The sequence below is a fragment of the Maniola hyperantus genome, chromosome 23, assembly GCF_902806685.2.
Source record: "Maniola hyperantus chromosome 23, iAphHyp1.2, whole genome shotgun sequence".
Taxonomy (NCBI): domain Eukaryota; kingdom Metazoa; phylum Arthropoda; class Insecta; order Lepidoptera; family Nymphalidae; genus Maniola; species Maniola hyperantus.
Window position 1 is genome coordinate 4,618,555 of NC_048558.1, and position 16,534 is coordinate 4,635,088.

Here is a 16,534-nt window from a genome sequence, read left to right on the forward strand (position 1 = left end):
GCTCTATTTTACTTTACTATAATACTACGTATCATTACTCCACTAAGTATAGTACGCGACAGGTCGAGGTGGCAATCGGTGTGGGAGCGCCCCGCACACCCGCCTTATACCCCGATTGCCACCTCGACTTTACCGCGTACTATAGGCGGTGTTATTCAAGGGGCGGACCAACAAATTCCTGAAAGGCCGGCAACGCATTGGTGGCTCTTCTGGTACTGCAAATGTTCATCGGCGACGGTAATCACTTAACATTAGATGATCCACCTGCTCATTTTCTCGCTATTTTTATTTTAAAAAAATAGGCGGACGGCTACTACTAAGTGCGGAAAAGAGACCCAGTTAAAGAAGAAGACTACTAAGACAGGTACTAATATTATATTGTAGCAGATGCCAGCGACTTCCTCGTGGATTAAGGTTTTTAAAAATCTCGTGGGAACTCTTTGAATTACCAGGATAAAAAGTAACCTATGTCACTCTTTAGGTCTCTTGTTATACCTATGCAAAATATCACGTCGATCCATTGCTCCGTTGCGACGTGATTGAAGAACATACCAACAAACTAATAAATCAACAAACCATTTCTACTTTCGCATTTATAATATGGGTGTTGATGCTAAAGTATGTTTGTCTTTCAAGTTTCAATCACGCCGCAATGAAGCAACAGACGTGATTTTTTGCATGAATAAAGTTTAAGAACTGGACATTGACGTAGGCTACTTTATATCCCAATTTTTGTAAGTATATTTATGTTAGTTAGTACTCTTAGTTTAATTAGTCTAATTGGGCTTTATGGCCGTTCTAATTAAATAATAAATAAATAAATAAATAATAATAATATCCCGAAAAATCAACGAGGTCCCGACGGAACTTTAAACCCAAATTTTTACTGTCTTATGTAAATATATCTAAATAATATGTACATAATCTCTATATATAAAAATGAATCGCTGAATGTGTTGCTGATCGCAAATCTATGTACATAATCTCTATATATAAAAATGAATCGCTGAATGTGTTGCTGATCGCAAATCTCGAGAACAGCTGAACCGATTTCGCTAATTCTTTTTTCATAATATTCCTTGAAGTACGAGAATGGTTCTAACAGAGATAAATTTAAAAAAAAAACCTGAAAAAGAATCGACTGTTAGGCGGTACGAAGTTCGCCGGGGCAGCTAGTACAGAATATATTTTAAGTGCTACACTTCGTAGACACGTCATTATAAAAGATATTTTACATTTTTAGGGTTCCGTACCTCAAAAGGAAAAACGGAACCCTTATAGGATCACTTTGTTGTCTGTCTGTCTGTCAAGAAACCTACAGGGTACTTCCCATTGACCTAGAATCATGAAATTTGGCAGGTAGGTAGATCTTATAGCTGACATTTGGGGATAAATCTGAAAACCGTGAATTTAGGGTTAGATAACACAAAAAAAATTAAACTGTGGTCATGAACTAATAATTAGTATTTTCAACTTTCGAAGTGAGTGACTATATCAAGTAGGGTATCATATTATGAAAGGTCTTCACCTGTACATTCTAAAACAAATTTTTATTTATTTTTATGCATCATAGTTTTTGAATTATCGTGCAAAATGTCGAAAAATACGACTGTAGTACGGAACCCTCATTGCGCGAGCCTGACTCGCACTTGGCCGGTTTTGTTGCAGTAAAATTTGGTGTATGATTACTTGATCAGTATTCAGTGCTTAACATTAAAACAATCTAGAACGCAGCCTTGACCGAAAATGAAAAATCGAAAAAAAAAAACAAACACTGCAAACTATTTTTAGCTCACATCTGTCTACGGCAAGAGCTAGGCAGGTCAACGGTAGTTCTCGTGCCTGCACTTTAGGTCACAGACTAAGGAAAATAAAAAGACAATAAACATGCCTGAAAAATTTTAGCATTTAAACTACCGTGAGTGATTTCCATTCTAAATAATATCTGTCCCTTGAAAAAGGACCCCGTATGGGTTCGAAACTAGTCGGGCTAACGTCGACTACACACGTGAGTACAGCCGGGACAGATATTATTTAGAATGCCTGAAGAAGTTTTAGAGCATGTTAGAGCTGATTATGTCCAGCAACTCAACCGAGTTTATGTTTAAACCATAATCGTAATAAAACTTGTATATCTTTTTGTAAACAAATATGTAAATAAAAAATAAATGTAATGTAATAATGTAATATTATAAATGCAAAAGTGTGTCTGTCTGTCTGTCTGCTAGCTTTTCACGGCTCAACGGCTTAACTGGTTTCGATGAAATTTGGTACAGAATTAGCTTACATCCCGGGGAAGGACATATGTAGGCTACTTTTTATACCGGAAAATTAAAGAGTTCCCATTGGATTATTAAAACATAAATCCACGCGGACGAAGTCGCGGGCATCATCTAGTATTATATATTTTAAACTCACCGATACAGTGTTCCCGAGTGAATTTTCTTCACGCCGTCCATGTCTGATGTAGCCTTGTGATCATGTCTAAACTGACTCTAGTTTATAGCTCAATAGCTAAATGGGCGGGTATTAAATAGGCAAAGTCATTATGTTCTGTTGATTAACTACACTGTGGTCCAATTTGAGCACGACACCTGGAACAATAAAAATAAATGACATTATTATTTATTTTCGTACTCGTTAACAAGTAAATGGGTATAATAGAATATGTGTGACAAAAATACTGTGTTTTTAATACCTACTTAAACATGAAACATTATAATTTTCCACCATTTCTGGCGTGTGTTTACTTTCGGCCATTCTAATCTGACTATAACTGCGAAAATCAACAAGTAGTTAGCAATAGAGCCTCAATAGCTCAACGGGTAAAGGAGTGGACTGAAAACCCTACAACGTGGTGAACTAGGAAGTGGTCAACGACGGTTCAAACCCCGCCCGTTGCACTATTTTCGTACCCACTCCTAGCACAAGCTTGGACGCTTAGTTGGAGAGGAAAGGGGAATATTTGTCATTTAACATGGCTAATATTCTTTTAAAAAAAAACATTATTATCAACCCATCACCGGTTCACTACAGAGTACGGGCTCAGAATACATAATATTAGAACGGGTCTCCTCTCAGAATGAGAATTGTTTGGCCATGGCGTATCACGCTGGCTAAGTGCGGATTGGCAGACTTCATACACCTTACCAAGCTATGGTAGCCTAGTGGTTAGGACGTCCGCCTTCCAATCGGAAATCGGGGTTTCGATCCCGGGCACGCACCTCTAACTTTTCGGAGTTTTTAAGTGATTAAAATATCACTTGCTTTAACGGTGAAGGAAAACATCGTGAGGAAACCGGCATGACTGAGAGTTCTCCATAATGTTCTCAAAGGTGTGTGAAGTCTGCCAATCCGCACTTGGCCAGCGTGGTAGACTATGGCTAAAACCCTTCTCACTCTGATAGGAGACCCGTGCTCAGTAGTGAGCCGGCGATGGGTTGATCATGATGATGGTGATGATGTATAATATAAAAATGAATCACTAAATGTGTTGGTCATCGCAAATCTCGAGAACAGCTGAACCGATTTCGCTAATTCTTTTTTTATAATATTCCTTGAAGTACGAGGATGGTTTTTACGGAGAGGAAAATTTAAAAAATTTGAATCGACTGTTAGGCGGAACGAAGTTCGCCAAGGCAGCTAGTTAGTAATAAAAGCTTTAGATCGCGAAGCCATAACATGCTCTCTGAGATAGGGACTCCACCCATTATTTACCATTAAGCACTAAATTCAGTGTAGTAAGGAGCTAGGAATCTGTACAGGTGTATCCTACAGGTAATCGGTTTAAGCTCGGCTTCTTGCTGATAATGCTCGCAGTTTGTCAATTGTCACCCCTAATGCTCTAATACCTCTAAGTGCTTGTTCACGTACAACGCGCGGGTGCGGAAGCGGTTAGCGGGCGCGGGAACGGAAGCGGTTAGCGGGCGCGGTTGGCGAGTTGGTGTTTACATTGGCCGCCAGGCATTTGCGCGGGCAATCAGTACCCTTATTATAAATGCGAAAGTGTGTTTGTTTGTCGGTATATTGGTTTGTTGGTTTGTCCTTCAATCACGTCGCAACGGTGCAACGGATCGACGTGATTTTTTGCATGCATATAGATAAATACCTGGAGAGTGACATAGGCTACTTTTTTACCCGGAAAATCAAAGAGTTCCCACGGGATTTTCGAAAAACCTAATTTCACGCGAACGAAGTTGCGGGCGTCAGCTAGTAACTAATAAGTTCAAACTGGTTGAACTTTCTGACGCGGCGAGTGTTACAAGTTACAAAAGTTTAAAAAAATCTATTAAAATTATGCTCCTGAAAAAAGCATATCACGCTATCTAAGATTATGTTAATGAGCGTGGATTTTAGTTGCAGCTCCGTTCCAGCAATGTGCGGGTCTTCAATTACTTGTAAACATACATGGCATAATATTGTATTTAATATTTATTAAATCTTTGAAAAGAGCAACCACTGTTTCTTGCTGGTTCTTCGCGTAAGGAAAGGCATTCCGAACCAGTGGTAGATGCATTTGACGATTCAAAAGTACTTGTAAAAGTTTCATTGATTTTTTTTTGTTTGTTTGTTTTAACACGTTTGAACTTACCGCGAGCACGACGCACGCACCAGTCCTGAGCTTGCTCGCTATCTAATTACACCGCACCCGCGTTTTGTACGTGAACAATTCTATACTGAGTCTGGGGCCCATAGAGCGCACTTTGACTTTGTTCAGACTTAAGATTGAGTTAAAACGAGACAGATTTATACGAGACAGAGATATAGCTCTGTCTCGTTTTATCTCTGTTTTAAGTCTAAGCAAAGTCAAAGTGCGCTCTATAGATCTCACCCTTAGCCATAATGTTAATTATTTCGTGACCACACCCGCCACCGTACCCGCGAGTTAACGTGAACAAGCACTAATAGTTCGGTTTCTCGATGCGATAAATCTACGTATGAGGTTGATGCTTTCAACAATAATTATTATTGTTGGTTATTGTGGCCTTCAAAGGAGCTCTCTAGCAAAGCGGTTCTAAGGAGTTCTAGGTTTGACCCGCGGTCAGGTAATTTTGGGATTGTAAATGTTAATCTAGAACGCCGAGATAACCTAGTCGTTAAGACATATTTTTTTCAGATACAAATTAGCCCTTGACTGCAATCTCACCTGGTGGTAAGTGATGATGCAATCTAAGATGTAGCCCATCTTAGGTTGCATCATCCTCTTAGGCTAACCTGGAAGGGGTATGGCAGTTTTTATTAAACCTATACTCCTTTGGGTTCTACACGGCATCGTACCGGAACGCTAAATCGCTTGGCGGCACGCCTTTGCCGGTAGGGTGATAACTAACTAGCCACGGCCGAAGACAAGACTAGCGACAGATAACAAAGTGATATAAGGGTTCCGTTTTTCCTTTTGAGGTACGGGAACCCTAAAAAAGTACAAGGGACAATCACTTTGTGGCATAAAATAAATAATAAAGCATCGCAGATGATTTCCCAATAGGATACTGAGTATATTAAGTATTTGAAAGTTTATTTTTTCGTCGTCATGTAACAAAAAATATGATTTTAATTTTTAATCAAGAATCTCTTGAGATTGATTTTTCAATAACTTTACGATTTTGCTAACTTATGCCCGCGACGTCCGTCGTTCGCGTGGACTACACAAATTTCAAACCCCTATTTTATCATCTTAGGAGTTGAAATTTAAAAAATCCTTTCTTAGCGGATGTCTATGCCATGATAGCTATCTATCATGCCTTTCAGCCTAATCCGTTCAGTAGTTTGAGCTGTGGGTTGATAGATCAGTCAGTCAGTACTTTTACGAGATTAGATGAAGATTGATAATGCATAAAGCGGTGATAGCCTAGTGGTTAAGACGTCCGCCTTTTTTTTGGGAGGTCGGGGGTTCGATCCCGAGCTAACCACTAACTTTTCGGAGTTATGTGCGTTTTTAAAACAATTAAATATCACTTGCTTTAACGGTGAAGGAAAACATCGTGAGGAAACCTGCATGCCAGAGAGTTCTCCATGTTCTCAAAGGTGTGTGAAGTATGCCAGTTCGCACCTGACCAGCGTGGTAGACTATAGCCACATAACCATGACGCAAGTAAAACCTTATGTAAGTTGCATATAATATCCACACTATCCACACTAATATTATAAATGCGAAAGTGTGTCTGACTGTCTGTCTGCTAGCCTTTCACGGCCCATCCGTTCAACCGATTTTGACGAAATTTAATACAGAGATAGCTTGCACCCCGGGAAAGGACATACCTAGGCTACTTTTCATCCCGGAAAATTGATGAGTTCCCATGGGATTTTTAAAAACCGCGGACGAAGACGCGGGCATCATCTAGTAAAAAAACACACAAGCACACACACACTGTTGTAATTTTATTATTGTATATACCTACATTTATTCTAAATCTATTCTGTTAAAATAGTTTTAATTATAATTTTAAGTAATCTCTTTTGGCCTTCTGTTATATATAATAACTAGATTTAAATTTAAATAATAATTATGTATTAACGCTGTTGATTACTTTCAAATAAACAAAAAAAAAAAGCAAAACTAAAAATATAATGAATGTTTGTTCGCTAAAGCAGCCGTGGACATTAGGTGCATCCATACAGCATTCGGAGCGGGCTTAATTACCCTAGCAATTAACAGTAGAAATATGAAGTCAGGACTAAATTAACTCTGTTACGCCGACGTTGTGGACTTTAATCAACTTATTAGATAGCTAGCCTACATAGGAACAGCTAGATGTTACCCGCGACTTTGTCCACGTGGATTTAGGTATAAAAATCCCGTGGAAACTATATATAATTATGTTTCATTATATTTTATATATTAAGTACTAGATGATGCCCGCGACTTCGTCCGCGAGTATTTAGGTTTTTTTTAAATCCCACGGGAACTCTTTAATTTTCCGGGATAAAAAGAAGCCTATGTCCTTCCCTGGGATGTAAGCTAACTCTGTACCAAATTTCGTCAAAACCGGTTAAACTGTTGGGCCGTGAAAAGCTATCAGAGAGACAGACAGACAGGCCTTCGCATTTTTACTAGATTATTAGTATAGATATGAAACTAACATAAGTTTTTACTTGCGTCATGTTTATGTGGGCTTTTAGGGTTCCATACCCAAAAGGTGGCAAACGGGACTCTATTACTAATCTGAGTCTATTTAGTGGTCTCTGGGCACCACAGAACAATCTATACCTACTAATATTATAAAAAGTTTGTAAGTTGTACAAACAATTGTAGGAAATAAGTAATTAATAAAACTACTGAACCGATTTTGAAAGTTCTTTCACCAGTAGAAAGCTACATTATTCTTGAGTAATATAGGCAATATTTTATTTTCAAAAAATAATTAGAGGTCACCTTCTAAAATTATAGTGCCCTACCCGTGCGAAGTCAGAGCTGGTTGCTAAAATTCAAAATTCAAATAATTTATTGAAAATAGGTAAGTAACAAATTACACTTTTTGATGGTCGGTTGTTGAATTTGTAAGATATAGTGGTGATAATTATTACGCGAACTTAAAACTAAAGCTACGAGGGTTCCAAACGCGCCCAGGTCTGAGAAGAGCCCACAACAAACTCAGCTAGTTATTATAATAAACTAGCTACAATTCTTTGGAATAGAGATACTATGTTTAACGAGTTAGCCTGAAAGGAGAGTGACAAAAATAAATGTAAAACAGTTTTAAGTTATCTCTCAGTACGTTTGGAGAATGAAGTAGGTCAATTTTCGTTACGAACCGAGAGGAAATTAAATGTTTAAACTTTAAACACATGTCCCTATGTCACGCGGCGTCGAATTTTAATAATTAAATGAGCAGCTGTAAATACAGTGTTAAATCCAGTGAAATTAATAAAGTGGCATATGAATTGAGCACAATAATTGTGTGCATTTTAACCGCTCGCATGCAGATCGCAGAGATCGCGCTGATAGCAAAACCAGTAGTAAAGGCTTGGACACATACAACGTGCAACTGCAACGTTTCTACGCGCAAACGGGCCACCGACCACAGCCACCTGACTGGCTGGCAGGGCCCTCTTTTCCACTGGGCACTGTGGGCACGTGCCCACGACCGATAGGGGCCCACTAGTCCCTGTCGGCAGCCAGATCACCAAACTATAACCGATCGACCCATATTTTATTACCGAACAACATATTTAATATTTACTTTTATAAATTCTTCAGATCAGATTCTTCTTGTTTTCAACCCCCGACCCAAAAAGAGGGGTGTTATAAGTTTGACGTGTGAATCTGTGTATCTGTCTGAGGCATCGTAGCACCTAAACGAATGAACCGATATTGATTTAGTTTTGTTTTCTAGAACGTGACTTATCTACTTTCATTAGGTATCTATTCTAAGAAAGTAGTACCTACTCTGTTAAGATCATAGGGGCCCCATTATTCTAATGTGCCCAGGGCCTCCAATAGGTTAAAGACGGCCCTGCTGGCTGGTGACAAGCTATACATATACAGGTACTAAAGAACGTGGCGCGCGACAGCCACCGGTGGATGTGGTCGGTGGCCCATTTGCGCGGAGCCTTACACAACTCCTAGAATTTGTAGTACTTTAAGGAACCTGCTGCTCGATTGCGGTAGAATGACAGCTACAGTCACGATCGCAATCACCTCTGATCGGTTGACACTCGCTCACTATTGGCTACAATGCATTGTTGCCACAAGAATCGCACAAATTCAGCCAATCACAACAACTGAGATTGTAATAATGATTGATGCAGGCTTTACGAAATCGACCGACACGTCATGATGTCAGAGACTTTTTTCGCGTGGATTTAGATTTTTAAAAATCCGAGGGAACTTATTAATTTTCCGGGATAAAAGTAGCATATTATATATACATGTCTCCGGGATGTAAGCTATCTTTGCATTCAACTTTGTCAAAAGCGGTTAAACAGATGGGCCGGGGACACAGGCAGCCTTTCCCATCACTACCAATATTATAAATGCGAAAGTGTGTTTGTTTGTTAGTATGTCCTGCAATCACGTCACGCCTGCAACGGATCGACGTGATTTTTTGCATGGGTATAGTTAAAGAATAAAGACCTAGATAGTGACATAGGCTACTTTTAATCCTGGAAAATCGATAGAATGGATAGAAATATAGGAAAGGTTTACTGACCCACTCGATCACACGACAGGATAGATAGCCACTATTGCAACTCAATTCTTACCACAAAATCGATCAACAAATCACCCACTGCGCAAGTTCAAGAGTTTTTTTTTCCTAACCCCAACTGTACTATCGCAGTCGCTGCCGACATGCTTCGTATGTGTCTTAGCCTTAACCGCTGAAATTCCAACAGCTGCTCAACAGCTGAGACCTAGTGAGCAAAACCGGTAGGATTTTCACTAGCCGCGGCAGAATACTACGGCCAGATTTATTTTCTTTTAAATATAGAAAGTAAGGAAGTTAATTTGCGTGCTTTTTTAAACTCTGGTTATGCTGTGCAACCATTTAGGATTACAATAAGGACGAAACTTTGTATTATGGAATTAGGTTATAATTATTATTGTTAACTGTTTTGGATGCCAATAAATAAATTAAAAATTAAATTAAATCAAGTGCCTATTCAAAGATTACTTAGGTGTTAAAAAAAATTACCTTATGATATATTTTTTACCGAGACATCACCAAGGTCTACACCCCTCATTATCATCATGATCAACCCATAGCCAGCTCACTACAGAGCAGTCTTCTCTCAGTATGAGAAGGGTTTGGCCATAGTCCACCACGCTGGCCAAGTGCGGATTGGCAGACTACGGGGACACCCCTACATAGTCGAAATCCCACGGAATCGTATGAAGCGATTTGCTTCCTCGTTTCTAATACGCAGGCACTGTTAGAATATGGAATGCTCTTCCGACTTCCGTTTTTCCCGCTCGCTATAATATTGGTACCTTCAATAGAAGAGTGAATAGGCACCTTCTGAACAGGGGCATTCCACCTTAGGCTCATCTCCTGATTGGTTTGATTGCAGTCAAGCGCAAGCCTATTTATTTAGTTATAAAATCGGCCAAGTGCAAGTCGTACTCGCACAGGAAGGATTCCGTATCATCATACATTAAATAACACTTTAATTTTTTTTCATGACGGCTTTTTTGATTTTTTATTTGTTGGTATAGCTGCAATAGAAATACACATTCTGTGACGCGCGGCCGCAGCGCGTGTTTGGCGCTGCAGTCGCGCGTTTTTATTTATATGGATTTACAAAGCAGCGCAGCCGCAGCGCTGCAGCCGCGCTGCCTCCGCGTGACACTTTGCGGTAAATTTGAAGGCGCCCTTAGTGATAGCGTCCCGTTGGCACCTTTTGAATATGGAACCATAACAAGTTTAAAAGAACCTTTGACGTTAACTCAAAGTCTCGACAGCCACTTCATTCATGAGCGTGGTGTGAGGCGAGGTAAATGAATAATATGTAATAAAAAGTATGTGATTTTTAACCGACTTCCAAGAAGGAGATGGTTCTAAAGTCGGCCTGTTTTTTTTTATCACACCAATATGTAAAAAAAAGTTAAATTTTGTATGAGTGCCTGTATGTATGTTTGTTACTCTTTCACGCAAAAACTAATGGATGGATTGGGCTGAAATTTAAAATGGCGATACCTTATGACCGACTTAATACATAGGCTACGTTTTATCCCGGAAAATCAAAGAGTTCCCGCGGAATTTAAAAACCTATATCCACGCAGACAAACTCGTGGGTATGATCTAGTACCTATCTCCATATTATAGTAACGTAACTCAGTTACGATTTTTAACCGACTTCAAAAAAGGAGGAGGTTCTCAATTCGTCGGAATCTTTGTTGTTTTTAACATGAAAACACACTCAAGGCACAGGTAAAAGAATTAAAATTAATAAAACGAAAAAGAAGTGAATGCCTAAATTATGAATCACACTGCAAAAGTGATTCGACGGATGCGGAGTCGGCGAAAAAAAGAAACTGCTAAATGCCACACGAGTTAGTAGGTAATATTTTTAGAAATGGGTAGAAAGGCTATTTTTAAGTCCTAAATTAAACGGAGCGAACATGACTGAACTCGCAAATTAGAGATTTGTCATAAGGACTCTCAGGTCCACTCAGTATTTGTCATTTCGAGATTAGTAACACAGGGAGCCCTATACTAACTTTTCTCTGTGGATAAAGTATCCACAAGTAGTTTTATTTTATTTATTTAATTGTATGGCATTTTTATTTTATTCTTAATAATCGTGTCAATTATAAGTATTTAAAGTCAATTAAAATTATATTATATTTCAAGTCGAATGTCAGCTATTATAAGTCAACATCTAAATTTTGCAGCCAAATGACAACATCAGAAGGAAGGTCAAATAGGCCTTGCAATGGATAGGTTGCGAAGTTATATACAGGCAGGAAACTTGGCCCGAAGGGCATTCCAAACTTTAGCAGGTTGTATCAGAAACATTGAACAAAAATGTTTTGTGTGAGGAGGTTGGATGGTGACCACGTGGATGTTAGGGAGGAACAAGATTGTGAAGCTCCTGAGCATACTCTCCGAAATATATCTTATATTGATTCAGAGAGAAAACTATGTATATTTATTACTATCTGATGCGGCTTCGCCCATGTGGATTTAGTTTTTTAATATCTAGTGGGAACTTTTGATATTCTAGGACAAAAAGCTCCTTTATGTTGTAGCCCCTCCCCCGGAATCCGGTATCTCGGTTCCACATAAAAACATTTAAACGCATGATGATAAAGTCCCGTCAAAATAGGTTCAGCCGTTCGAAGATTAGCCTGTTCAAACAGACAGACAGACAGACCAAAAATTTTAAAAACCTGTGATTCACTTACAGTTTAAAGTATAACCATATGAGCTTAATATGAGGTAGTTATTTCGAAATCACAGACAAACACTTCAATTTTATTTATTAGTATAGAAGTATAGATTAAGCTAATACCCAGCCTGCATTGTAATGTGACTTATGTGCCACCTATTTATTCAACATTGATGGTACTAAGTCAGTAGCCTTCCTGTATGTATGGATAACAACTGCACATAATTTCAACTCAATCTGGTAAACACATAGGTAACAAACAGATAAAAAATGATATGAATGATGATAAACTTTTACAAGTGCTTTGAATCATCAAAATAATTTACCTTCTAGTTCAGAATGCTATTCATGATATGATGGTCAAACAAATAGTATCATATTTTGTAATCAATCAACCCATTTTCTCATAATCTATCTTTAATGACTTATGCCTATTGTAGGTATTTTAGTTATATCCATTAAGATTATTTATTATTCATACTAATATAATACTTACACAGGCTAGTGTGTCTGTCTGACTTTAACTTATTCAACCACTTAGACAAGCTTTATAAAATTCCACACAATTAGGGTTGCCAGGTCGCCAAACCTAAACAGACCCAGCCAGTTTGGCCGGACATTTGGGTAGAAAGGCCGGACACCCTACATTATTGAGGATTTTGTATAATCAAGCTTTTTTATTATTATCATAAATCTTGTTGTCAGGCGGCACTGCCGCCTGAGGGAGCGACTGACAGTCGACTCGCCTGCGCTCGGCCACGCTCGTTTGCGAAATGTAAAAAGCCTAACAAAAGCCAAACAAGCTGGACACTGTTTATTTTGGCCGGACACGCAATCAAAAAGCCTACCTATGTCCGGCTTTATCCGGACGCCTGGCAACCCTACACACAATCAGATAGCTTGTGTACTATTCCTGGAGAATACTTAGATATTATCCCAGAAAATCAAACAATTCCCACAGGAATTTACAAATAAGCTAAATCCACATACACTAAGTAATGGGCATTAGATAATCCTATATTAATCTAATATTTATAAAATAAGTAAGTACTTATTCGTAAGTAGTTCAGCTATTGACTGTAGTGACTATTACTGACCTAATACAGTGTGCAACAGTGACTATTCTACTAATATATTTAATTGATTTTAAGTAGAACTCTTCAAGACATTTGGTTTCCAAATACTACTGGGTGGTTTAGAGGAAGTGCTACTGAGACACCAGCGTTGAAGTATATTGCAATACCTTCCAATTTGGCATATAGAATTTATATTTAAGGTTTTAGCATACATTGTTTATCTTACATTTTATCACACAAAAGACGTAAGTCAAATAATTTGCACTAAAACAACAATTCGTTAAAATAATGAACATAAGAATACCATGTTAAAAAGGGCAGAAAGTCATAAGAACGCCTATGTGTGATAAGCTTAGTTAATCTATAGGGGTCAATACTCACCTAGGACACGATATAAACGATACTTTGCACGTAAATAACACTGATTAGAACCGACCAAAAATGGCTTCAAACATCGAATTCCCAGACTTCACCACACAACACTTTGCGATCTAAATTGAACGGAACGTGGGATTAGTTTTTACGGCAACAGTTTCCCGTATGAATGCACTTTCCAACAGCTTTTACTATCACACGGCCCCTACTATACGCAAGTAGTACAAACGGCATGAAAAATACCTAGCGACTGACGTTACGTACTCTACGCACAGGGAGCGGTCGGAATGCGATCACCGGTCTTCACGAACAGCTATTGAACCGTCCAATGCACTCATACAGCGTAGAACAATGTCACTTGAATCAATCCATTTATGAAGATTTTATCACAATTCACTTTCAAAATTTATTACACGACAACGAAGCGAAATCTATCTATCGTTGCCCCTCCTCCCTTCACCGTAAGTTAATCATAGACCACCATAGACAATATATTTTTTTCTATGATGGCGTCTGACATTTTGGCAAAAAGCCTAATAAAATCATTAAATGCCTAAAATTCTATCCAATGTGTAAATCTTTAATTTGGATAATAAAATTGTACGTTAGAGGTTATTTCAGATAAGTGTAACATATTTTAAGCAATATTCTAGTTACATATTAATTTGTAAATTATTTAAAAGTTTACAATTAAGTTGATAGTGCAGATTTAACTTTATTAAAAAAATTAACGTTAAATGAAAACCGATGGAAACAAGGTATTCCAGAAGCTTTTTTTAGCATTTCAGCAATTTCAGTTTTTAGCGATATTATGACTTTCCTTACTCAGCACAAATTACTAAATTAGTGCAAAATGTTTCCATAATACGCCAAAGGCAAATGTTACGGTCAAAACCCTTAATGCCTAATTTTTTAGTAAAACCGTAACATACTAACATAGACCATAGACGATACGTTCGGATCGGATACATTATTATCATTGTTCAAATATGATTTTATGTACACAAACATGATCCTTAGTCTGAGTACACAAACAACATCTTATATAGTCCGTACAAAATAACTCCTCACCACTCCTCACGCACCATTTAACTCACTGTCATGTCAAAAGTACGGTTCACCTTTAAATTAAGGACTAAAATAGTACTTTTGACTTCAAATTTGACACAAAAATTGATGAAATTAATAACTATTCCGTTAAGTGTTATTAAGAAAAGAGATTTGAATATTATTATAATAAATAATATTTATGAGTCTTATATAGGATTACTTTAAAAGTAGTAGAAGTGTTGGTTAGAATTTATTCAAAACTTTTTCTATGTAAAAATTAATAATCAAGAGATGACTATTTTTTCTTATTATAGTAGCTTTGAAAGTAAAGAAGGACATTTTACAGTGAAATTATGTTTTTTGTCTAGGTTCACCCATGGTTCACCGAGCGTGCCATAAAGCAAAATTGAAATAGTTCACCCAGGTCCCAGGTTCAACAGGACTTCAACTGAGGTTACGTCCTTGCTACCCATTAATTCAATGTACTAGATACTAGAATGTTATGCCTTAGATCAAATTCTGAGAACATTCTAAACAGACAATTAAAGTAAAAAGGTTCACCCATGGTTCACCCAGCGTGGCATTAAAACAAAATGGAAATGGTTCACCCAGGTGCCATCCGTTTATGCAATGTACTCTAAGCATATTCATATTCATTACCTACTCTATGGCTCTGTTTTTGATCTTAGAATTTGATCTGAGAGCCAAACAGACAAAGAAAGAAACTATCGAATACAAAAATAATCGATTCAAAACATCGACAATCTAAATATATTATGGTGCGTGTTACCAAACGTATATCTCTCACCATTCCTCGTCCGACTTTTGTTGTTTTTGTGTAGAAAAGGAAATTTTGTGAGTGAGAAATATCCATCCCATGTGTATTGGTGTATATATACATATATATTATGTATGTTGTGTGTGCGTGGTGATTTGTGATCCAAGCTGATAGAAAGAAATTAATTAAATGTGTACAATCTGATGATGTTTACCTAAATGTGAAGAATCACCGTGTTTTGTGTTATCAAGTGCTAGAATCCGTCAGGAGGCGGTAATCATGTACGTTTATTCGCTATTTGTGGATTCTGGATCTCGTCTCGTCGATGTACCATAAACAAAAATGTCAGCGATCCCGATTTTTTGTTTCTCACTGCATACTCCTCGTTATACCTTAATTAGATCACACGAATGATATCAATTAATGATAGACGCTTTCTCTGGAGGTGTCGTTTAGGTGAAACGGCGTGCGTTTTTAAATCTGCCATAATAAACGTGCGTTCAGTGTGCTTCGCGCCTGTCTACACCCGATCTATCTTATTGTTTATGTATGGAGACTGAACCTGGAATTTTTATAGCGTTTCGCGGAGGAATTTAGTTTTAATTGTATATCTGGCTAGAATCGTAGGTGAGGGCCGGTGTGTGGAAGGTGGCGCGTCTTCGGGCGCCAAGGTTCTTTTGGATCTCTATTTATACGAATTCCGATAGTTTACTGCAGCATAGTGACATTCTCGTAATGAAGTGCCGTGCAGTGAATTCATGGGACAGGTGCCAATTATTGCGCCCGTGACGAAATGATAGGATCATTACGTATTTGTATGTATACAAAATACAGTGTTTACTTGTGCTTAGAACTGAGCACTGATTGTTATTTAACCTATATTGCATGAACTGAGTCTGACTGCATAGTGTAATGTTAACAAAATTATGAATTACAACGGATCTAGATTGCACCTATTGCCAATCACTTATTATATATTCACTCAGTAACAGGCAAGGTTAAAATAGCTTACAAAAATTGATTGAGACTTTAGTCTGAAAAATGTAAGTAAACTACTATTGTAACATCTTTACTCTGTACACTTTTCTTAACTTTGCAATATTTAATTTAATTTATTTATTGGCATCCAAAACAGATTACAATAATAATTATAACCTAATTGCATACTACAAAGTTTCGTCCTTATTGTAATCCTAAATGGTTGCACAGCATAACCAGAGTTTAAAAAAGCACGCTAATTATAAATAACATTAAATATAAATAATAGCCTAAGAATTAATTATGTATTAAAATTGGTTGAGTAGTTTCAGATTTATCAATTATAAACAAACAAACAAATGTTTCCTATTATAATATTAGTAATGGGGCAAATTCTCTGAGATGTACACAATCTCTAAACTACGCTAAATCTAGTGCTATCCTTTTC

General features: G+C 37.7%; 2 protein-coding genes across 13 annotated transcripts in view; one reads left to right on the plus strand and one right to left on the minus strand.

Moving 5' to 3' along the window:
- Positions 1-13,736, minus strand: part of p120ctn (adherens junction protein p120) — a 74,205-nt gene extending 60,469 nt beyond the window's left edge. For 3 of the 4 annotated variants that reach the window (XM_034980913.2, XM_069506547.1, XM_069506545.1), the window contains exons 1-2: positions 13,287-13,736; positions 2,419-2,594 (exon numbers count right to left, since the gene is read on the minus strand). In XM_034980913.2, the coding sequence (XP_034836804.1) occupies positions 2,419-2,459 (41 nt within the window). In that variant the 5' untranslated portion in view covers positions 2,460-2,594; positions 13,287-13,736. The remainder of the gene's footprint in view (positions 1-2,418; positions 2,595-13,286) is intronic. The other variant, XM_069506546.1, reaches the window with a different exon arrangement.
- A 1,323-nt stretch (positions 13,737-15,059) lies between these two features.
- The window catches only part of LOC117993163 (protein BCL9 homolog), a 28,191-nt gene continuing 26,716 nt past the window's right edge, over positions 15,060-16,534 (plus strand). For 7 of the 9 annotated variants that reach the window (XM_069506488.1, XM_069506492.1, XM_069506491.1 and 4 more), the window contains exon 1: positions 15,396-15,923. In XM_069506488.1, the coding sequence (XP_069362589.1) occupies positions 15,902-15,923 (22 nt within the window). In that variant the 5' untranslated portion in view covers positions 15,396-15,901. The other 2 variants (XM_034980908.2, XM_034980909.2) reach the window with 2 other exon arrangements.